We start from the raw sequence: 9,121 nt of genomic DNA, 5'->3' as shown, positions 1-9,121 counted from the left end.
GTAGATAAAGCGCCTGAATGAGTTAAGACGTTGCAATGAGATTACCACCGTTCCTTTCGCATGTTTTTGTCAAGCGTTGTGTGAATATCAGTTCTTGTCGTACATGTACAGTTTTAAAATCGAATTATACTTCAGACCATGGTTCATATTTCGCCTCTAGGTAAGTCTACTTAAATTCTGTCCAAATCCACAAGTTCTTTAAAAAGCACCAACGTACTTTAATTATGGTTAACCGCTTGTTTCCATCATATATCTTAGTCTTGATTTAGGCTAGACAAGTTAAAATAGAGATGATCCCTGAATAATGCGCTTATATAGATAATCTTACTCCAAATACGGCTCTACAGATGAAGGTCTGTCACATGTTATAATGAAAATTCAGCTTCTAGGGTCGGTGACGCTAAGCACAAACGTTCTTATACTCAGGCTGATCATCACAACTAAATCACTCCACAATACCTTTATGTCGACCTATTTCTACTCGACTAGAACAATACTGATTTCTAGTCATTCTAGCTCTGTCTTTTCAGTCTAAAAACGCTTCACCGTAAAGCTGTGACCCAGTATCGCAGGGCTTGGAGAATCAAAATTGGTTATATAGCAAACTTGTCGACTCGCTGACCAACCTAAAATGACCAGGATGAGTGAACCAATGAGGGTTGCAATTACTTTCTAAGGTTTTAACTACTCAAATCATTTCCCTTAAATTAGAAAATTAGCACTCTGAGTTTATTTTTAAATCCCATTCGGCCATTACCAACATTTCAGATCCATCCCACCATTTCTAATAGACTTTTGCGTTCTAGGATTTGACTGTCGTTGTTTTAGTTACAACCATTAAACACGAAATCGTTTATGTTTTCAGATTCAAGTTACTTTCTAAAATATTCTTTTGCTTGTACCACAAAAAACCACCCATATTGGATGAACTCGGACTTCTCAGTTATCTATTCAAGGTTTACGAGTTTTCACTAGAAACTGGTAATTCACTTAGATTTCTCATGTCATGTATCTAACCTATGTTTTACACGTTATTCTTCCTAAACGCTGATAGAAATCATGCATTAATTGACTAATGTGCATTGTTGAGACTCACTATAAAGCAGAACATGTTTAGGCGAGACTATAATTAATGAGCAAAGTTTAGACGAATCTTAAGTGACCTTGAGAAATGTTAGCCAATAAAATATACAAAACCAAATAATTAAAATGGATACACTTCTTTTATATGAACCAAAAACTTGCCAAGGTTAGAAAAAGGTTCCGAAATCGTAATTCATAAGGTAGAGGAACTCATCCATATGGCTCCATAATAGTTGATCTCTGGAGCCATGATAACGTCACCAAAACCCTCTCAGCCTCGACCACATAGCTTCATTATTGTTTGTTTGTACTCCGGTTGTGTAGGTTTATGATGGATATGTCCCTACAATACTCATACCACTGAACAGCCGAAGCTTCAGTAACATCTGCGATTATTGCAGACAATGTCACTGGTGCTTTTATTATGCAGTTTGCGGCAATTATTATAATATGCCTTAGTCTCAATCTGGATCGAGCGATAAAGGTTCCCATTCTAGCATACTGCTTCATTCAACATATATTACATAAAAGGACAACGTCACAATGGTCTGCACAAAGTTTACAAGTCGTTTGATCACCGCAATTTATTTATTATTTATTTATTTAAACACATATATATTGGTACAAAAGGGCACCAGGTACATATGCGCCACACAAAATGATGAAAGTAGGAAGAGAAGGGATGAATAGATAAGGCGGACTGAAATGTACAACCAGAAGACTCTTTCAGTTAGGAAAGTTAGAACCATTCTTTATGTAGAAAGTAAAAGAAGGTTGCAGCAGGATCGCCACTGGCTTCTATTCTGAGCCATATCTGATAACGTCTCTAGCCACTGTGTTGCACCATCTCTCGGACCCCAACCAGGGAGTCGTGAAGGACCAACGGAAGCTAGCCCTTTGCAGCTCTCTTTCATGCCACGACACCATGTCATACACTGACCTCCTCTCCGCTTTTTCCAACCAGTCCCAGGGTCGGCAAATAATGCACGACGTGGAAGTCTCTGGGACGACATTCGTAAAACATGTCCAAGCCACCGAAGTCGGTGTTTCAAGATGGTGACACTAATTGAATTATCGTCTCTGCGCCCGAACACACGATGCCGAACCTCTGCATTACTAACATGGTGTTGCCACTGTATGTCAGCAATCCTTCGGGGACAACGATGATCGAACACAGAGAGACGTCTAACATCCTCAACTCGGAGAGGCCAGGTTTCACAAGCATAGAGCAAAACTGCTCTCACCGACGCGTTGTAGATCCGACCTTTTACAGCCAGACTAACATCACGAAGGCGCCAAAGATGGCCCAGATTGGCATAAGCCGCTCTGGCTTTCATTATACGTGCATCAATCTCATCACTCACGCCACCACCAGCACTTATATAGCTACCTAGATACACGAACTTCTCAACTATTTCGATCTCCTCACCATCCAGGGTGAGTACAGGATGAGAATCCTGCCAGTCTTGTAGGAGTACTTTGCACTTGGAGGGTGCAAAGCACATGCCGTACCTGCGGACACTGATTGCCAACTGATTAAGTGCTGATTGCATGCCTTGGGCATTATCGCACAATAAGACAATATCATCCGCATACTCAAGGTCGAGAAGTCGTTCTCCAGGCAACATATCCACACCGCCATTACTTACATCCATCAGAGCTGTTTCCAGGATGTCGTCGATGGCAAAGTTGAAGAGGAATGGTGAGATCGGGCAACCCTGCCTAACCCCACTGCTCGAATGGAACAAGGGAGAAAGGTGGTTGTATGCCCTCACTCTGCCTGTGTTCGTATACAGGGCCTTTAAGATGTTAATGAACTTCTCAGGCACACCCTTCTTCAATAGACAATCCCAGAGAACAGTCCTGTCCAACGAATCGAAGGCCGCCCTGATATCAAGAAACACTACGATTGTTGGCCTGCGATAAGTATGACGGTGTTCTAACATTTGGCGGAGGGTGAACATGTGATCAATGCATCCTCGACCAGAACGAAAACCAGCCTGCTCCTCGCGAGTCAATCGTTCTCGGGTTTTAAACAACCTACGAAGAATGATAGAAGCCAATAGTTTGGACGCAATCGAAAGTAGACTTATCCCCCGATAGTTATTGCAGGAACAACGTGAACTCTTTTTAAAGATAGGGACGACTATTGACTCATTCCAAGATGTTGGAACACTTTCTTGCTCCCAAACCTTTCCAAACAACACAGTCAATTCCTTAGTCAGAAAGTCACCACCATCTTTAAAAAGAGCCGGAGGTAAGTCATCTGGGCCCGGTGATTTGTAACGTTTCAAGAGTTGGAGTTCCTTGCGAACTTCCGCCTCGTTTGGTGGATCAGTCGTCACCGGCCATGGGGGGCAGGACAAGCTGGTTGATGTTGCCGGAGCAGCAGGCCAGTTGAACTGCCCTTCGAAAAATTCCGCCCATCGTCCAAGACGTCGACAGATGTTAGGGATTGGCATCCCGTCATCCTCGTAGATTGTTTCACTCACACCAGACTTCTTGCTGCCAGTGGCTCGGATGAGTTGGAAGAGCTTCCGGCAGTTACCAGATGCAGCTGCTGCTTCCATCTCATTAGCGCGCTCCGACCACCAGGCTTCTCGGTCCTTACGCAAGCTTTGCCCGATTTCATTACGTAACAGCCTTCGTTTGTGGTCAAACTCACGGTCACCCGGAGTAGACCGACGGGCTTCCATCAGTTGTAAGGAGCCAGAAGAAACCCAGTGCTTGTAAGCGGGACGTTTCGCGAAGCCGCAAGCAGCTCTACTCGCCATTTTCATGGCGTCATGAAGATGCAACCAGTGCTCATCTATACTTTTCGGTGGGGTGGTAGCTAGCCTAGAGGCTAACTCCGCTCGATACTTACTTGCAACAGAAGTTGCAGCCAGTTTACTAATATCAATCCGTTGGTGGTGGACAATCCTTCGGCCACTGAAAAGTAAGGTGAGATTGGCGCAGACCAGGGCATGATCAGACTCCAGATAGGTACTCCAAAAGGAGCGGCAGTCTTGTACACAACCACGCCAGCGGTAGCTGATCGCGATGTGATCAATTTGAGTCCAGGCTTGGGATGCAGAGGGAGGACGCCAGGTGGCACACCGGCGATGACTGTGCCGGAAGTTAGTGCTGGCCAGAAACAGGTTGTGGTCTGTGCACAGTTGCAGCAAACGGTCCCCGTTATCTGTCCTGCGACCAACAAGTCCCCATCGGCCACCTAGACGACTCTCTTCTGTGCCTAGACGCCCGACCTGTGCATTCAAGTCTCCGGCTAGTACTACAATATCTGTCGAACGCGCTTTCTGGAGAAGAACTGTTAACTGGTGGTAAAACTCATCCTTGATTGCATCCGGGCTGCAATCTGTCGGGGCATAGGCGGAGATAACGAAAAGACACCGTTTCTCACGCCGATTTCTTCTCACTTTGATGGAACTTTCTAATCTAACAGCACATAACCGACTGTTAATGGGGATCCAATCGATTAGTGCTGCCTCAGCCCTAGCGCTTAGTGCGACACCAACGCCAGCAAGACCAGACGAAGATGCCACAGGGTCCCCGGATAAGCGCACGTGGAACAAGCTTTTCGAGGCGACAGATGGAGAGCGGATTTGTAGTACTTCACTAGAGTCTTGAATACGGGTCTCGGATAGACAACAAACATCAACATTAAGACTTTCTAAAGACATAGCCAGCCCCATCTGTTGTCTGATATGCATTAGTGTGCGAACGTTGAAGGAAGCCAGCTTGAACGGCGTACGTGGTTTCAGAAAGACTGCTTCAGTATTCATAATCGCTGGAAGCATTCACTTTCAACCAGACAGTGACTGGAGATCGTTTAGATAGGACAGAGTTTCCACCATGGGCGAGCTGCTGCATAAGTTGAAAAGTAAGGTTACACAAATTGGGGATAAAAGGGGGTGAGTTAGCGATATGGTAAATAATAATAATAATGTAAATTGTCTTGCTTCTAATATGAGCAGGAATAGTATCGTCAATAGAGTTCATCATTTCATTCATTTGTGTGTGGGCTGTGATACTGCCCGGGTGCCCAAACCGAAGCAGGTGGTTTTCTTAGGGGACCACACCCCGAGCCTTTGACCTAAAGGTCTGATCCACAAGGCAGTGGAGCATCGTGAGGAGATGCAGTCCCATGGTAGCCGTTGACCAATGACAGGTTCTTCCGCCATTCGTTCCATCAGGATACTGGAGCCCATGTGCACCATTGGTTTGGAATCAGGGTTTTCCAACTCCCCTAGGTGGACCGTCCGTGTCCACCAATACGGTTATAGCGCCGGACATTCGCTTTTCGTCCTCTCACTTTCGTAAACGACACCCCCGCCACGAGAAGGCAGTGAGTAGGACTTCCCTGGCAGAGGCTATATATTCGCTGGCCATGTGAGAGCATTTCGAGAGGGAGAGTAGACTCTCCCCACTCTCGGTCGTACCAGGGCATTTGGGGGCAATTACAAATAAAGGAACTTCTTAGTAGTTCCATTTGTTGTAGCCGCTTAATTGTCATGTCTTCTCTAAAATCCTCTGTTGAGCTATCGTACATGAGCATTAGGTACTGATACTGGCGCTGTGACCCTGAAATTCCTCCGACGCTTCTCATTGGCTAGTCCATAAATTATAGTCTCGCCGTCCCATGTTTAGTGACTGCATATATACCCAGACAAACAGAGTTCTTGGAATAATCTCAAGTCTAAAAATATCATCTACGGCGTATTATTTCCCATCGTTTAATCCTTCATCTCACTTAGCAGGAAGATGTTCTTAAATCACTTTCTTGAAAGTGTAGAGTGATTTCTGGATTGATTTCTCATGGTTAGTCAGTAATATCTTGAGTCCGTTGATATAGGTTGATAATCAAGTGCTACCACTGATTGCACTTTTATATTTGGTTTTTTTGAGGGTTTGCTCTAGAATTTTGTATTAAACTTTACAGATTCTATAAAATTTTGTTTTTTAATTTAATCAGGATATCTCTACGACAACTGCACTTCAACCCCTGTATTTTTGCCATACGTGTAGTTAATGTACCTCCGTTCGCTGAATCTGTCACAGAAGGGGATATCGTGTGGAAAAAAGCCGTCGGTGATACAGTAAATGTAGACGATGTGATTGCGGAGATCGAAACTGACAAAACTAATGTCCCTGTCCCAGCCCCATGTTCAGGTGTGATAACACAACTTCTTGTTGAAGATGGAGGAAAAGTTACTGCAGGTCAAGACATATTTAAAATAGAGGAGGGTGCCGTTCCAACTTCCACGGTCTCTGAAAAGCCATCCCAAGAGACTGTAAAAAAACAGCCTGAAGAGAAACTTCTCGTCTCACCTCGGCCTCCTTCACCAGTTACTCACTCTCCACCTCCAGAAATAGCTCAAAGTCTTGCAACACCATCCTTATCCCCATCTCTTGATAGTGCACGTGCAGAACAGCGTGTAAAGATGAGTCGTATGAGGCTGCGGATCGCCCAACGTCTAAAAGATGCCCAGAATACGTGTGCGATGTTAAGCACCTTTAATGAGATTGATATGTCAAATCTTTTCGAACTTAGAAGTCAGTATAAAGATACCTTCTTGAAAAATCATGGTGTGAAGTTAGGAATGATGTCCACGTTTGCTAAAGCTTCTGCAGTCGCTCTCATGGATCAACCAGCCGTCAATGCTGTTATTGATGGCTCGGACATTATTTACAGAGATTATGTTGATATTAGTATTGCAGTCGCAACCCCTAAGGGTCTTGTCGTTCCTGTATTACGCAATGTTGAGAAAATGAATTATGCTGATATTGAACGTGGTATCAGTGATTTAGGTGTGAAGGCCCGTGACGGAAAACTGGCTGTTGAAGATATGGATGGAGGGACTTTTACGATTAGCAACGGTGGTGTTTTTGGCTCATTATTTGGTACTCCTATAATCAATCCACCCCAATCTGCAATCTTAGGTTTGTATGGAGTATTTGATCGACCGGTTGCACGAAACGGACAAGTTGTCATTCGTCCAATGATGTATGTTGCCCTAACTTATGATCATCGTTTGATCGACGGTCGTGAAGCAGTAACGTTTTTACGTAAAATCAAGGAATTTGTTGAGGATCCACGAACATACTTCCTTCAGATTTAAACAATGTGCTTTTTAATGAAAAGTATTTCAAGTACATTGTTAATTTTCAAGTTTTACAATTTAGTCAAGTTTTCTTTTCATCTAGCGTCCTAAAATGCAACTAGTAACAGTTACAAACCTTTTAGTTTCTGTATACATATATATACAAATATTCTTATAGTACTTTCATAACTTACATATTTCAGTCGTTCATGAACAGAGTGTGGATTATTTGTTCTTAGTTTATGGAAGAATAATCGGTTTTTTAGAGTTTCTGCAAGGTATTTGTATATTTTATTCTTAATAATTATTTCTGACCCATTTTTAGGCGCCAGACTCTAATTCTTAATCGTATACTTAAACCTTTAAGTATATACTATTAGTTCATTCTTAATTAATTTGTGCTCGTAATGATTTTCTAGAGTTATCAAAATGCAGTAATCTGGTTGACGGTAGCTTTTGAGTTTTATTTCTTTCATATTTTAATTTGATATTCAATTACAGCGGGAATAATTATATAATTGTACTGTTTAGTCAACTAAATGTTGTCCTATCCTCTATTGTAGCACAAAGACTGGTTGTCGTATCTATAATTTGTGAACATATTAATCAAACCTAAAAATCATCAGAGCATCTGTTTTGATTTGCATATAAATTACAAGTATATCGTCTATTTTGAGGTAATCAGCAAGAACTGGGCCTAAATTTTATGCTCGTTAATTACTTCATTTGCGTCATCCAGGTGACTAGTCGTGCCTATGAAATTCTAATCCTTTACTCTCTAAAACCTAAGATCTCTTTCCATCCTAGATATTTTTGGCTTCTGAAAGATTTTTTACCATAGACGAAGAAAGACTTGGACTGTTTGCTGTTGTAATGCTATCATGATTACTTCGTCAACTCATTAGTCATTACCAATTATTTTTCTTACGGGTTCCGTATAATAACTTATATAGTAACATTAAAGTTGAATATATGGGGAAAAAAGCAATTCATAACGGCATTGGCAACAAAGACTAACTTTTAAGTCCTTAAGTTATTCATAAAAGACATATATCTTAATGCATGTCTTAATAGTAACCACTTGGTTGATATCTGAGGTTAGTTACTCAGTGTATAAGTCAATAAATTGAACATTTTAAAAAGCGTTGTACCTGTTTTCGCCTACGGAATTAACGTCTTAACCTGAAAATTAAGAATAACTCATTTATTCAGTCAACTTTGATGTTTATTCTGATAGTTTTCCTTTATTTCTCAGCTCAACGTTTCATACAAGATTTATCCTTTATAAGGAAATTGTACAACATTCTGTAATACTTCTTGTCAATATAGAAATAAGCCGTTTGCATAGAAGTTTTTATTCTATAAGTAAGGTTATTCAAGAAATCGTGATGCTGGTCGAGTTGGGCAGACTCGTTAAAAGTTCAGCAAATACACATTACGAATGATTATAAATTAATGATATACTTGTGATGCTCCAGTGGGTAGAAATTAGAATGTACAATAATTCGTGACATAGTGTGAGGCAATTCTTCTGAATGAATGTATAACCTAATGAAATAACAAGTTTAGCTAGTATAGAGGAACTATCGAAATGGGCCTGGTTACGTCAATGTCATGTCATTCCTAGTTAAGGTGAGATATCACTTTGTGCATATGCTGTCAGGTGTGTAAAATGTGACATTTGTGTGCATATATATATGTATAGTGTGAAACATCAATAGAATCAAATGTGGTTCAGATAAACAGTTCAGGTTGGTTGGAGAGTCGGGTCTTTCTTTCTCATGGACGCAGAGGGACTTAACATTGTATGAAATACCTTTATGGTTCGAAAGATCTTTCTGGATTATTTTGATATTTTTAACATCGGTTTGGTAGTGTTTAAAAATAGCATGTACTGATATTGCCCATGTGATTTGTAAGTTCTTTACGATTAT

General features: G+C 41.5%; 1 protein-coding gene across 1 annotated transcript; it reads left to right on the top strand.

Moving 5' to 3' along the window:
* On the top strand, positions 1 to 7,811 carry Smp_104330 (putative dihydrolipoamide succinyltransferase component of 2-oxoglutarate dehydrogenase). Its single transcript, XM_018795989.1, has 2 exons — positions 1 to 160; positions 6,059 to 7,811. Exons 1-2 carry the CDS (start codon positions 36 to 38, stop codon positions 7,203 to 7,205), a joined length of 1,272 nt encoding a protein of 423 aa, XP_018650246.1. The 5' UTR covers positions 1 to 35; the 3' UTR covers positions 7,206 to 7,811.
* The last annotated feature ends 1,310 nt before the right edge of the window (positions 7,812 to 9,121 follow it).

This window comes from Schistosoma mansoni, chromosome 2, assembly GCF_000237925.1.
Source record: "Schistosoma mansoni strain Puerto Rico chromosome 2, complete genome".
Lineage (NCBI taxonomy): Eukaryota > Metazoa > Platyhelminthes > Trematoda > Strigeidida > Schistosomatidae > Schistosoma > Schistosoma mansoni.
Note: the sequence above shows the minus strand (reverse complement) of the source record. Positions and strands in the feature narration are given on the sequence as shown.

Coding starts and splice junctions, on each gene's coding strand:
- Smp_104330 (XM_018795989.1), top strand. CDS start 36: ATGAGATTACCACCGTTCCTTTCGCATGTTTTTGTCAAGCGTTGTGTG. Junction 161..6,058: donor GGTTCATATTTCGCCTCTAG/GTAAGTCTACTT, acceptor TAATTTAATCAG/GATATCTCTACGACAACTGC.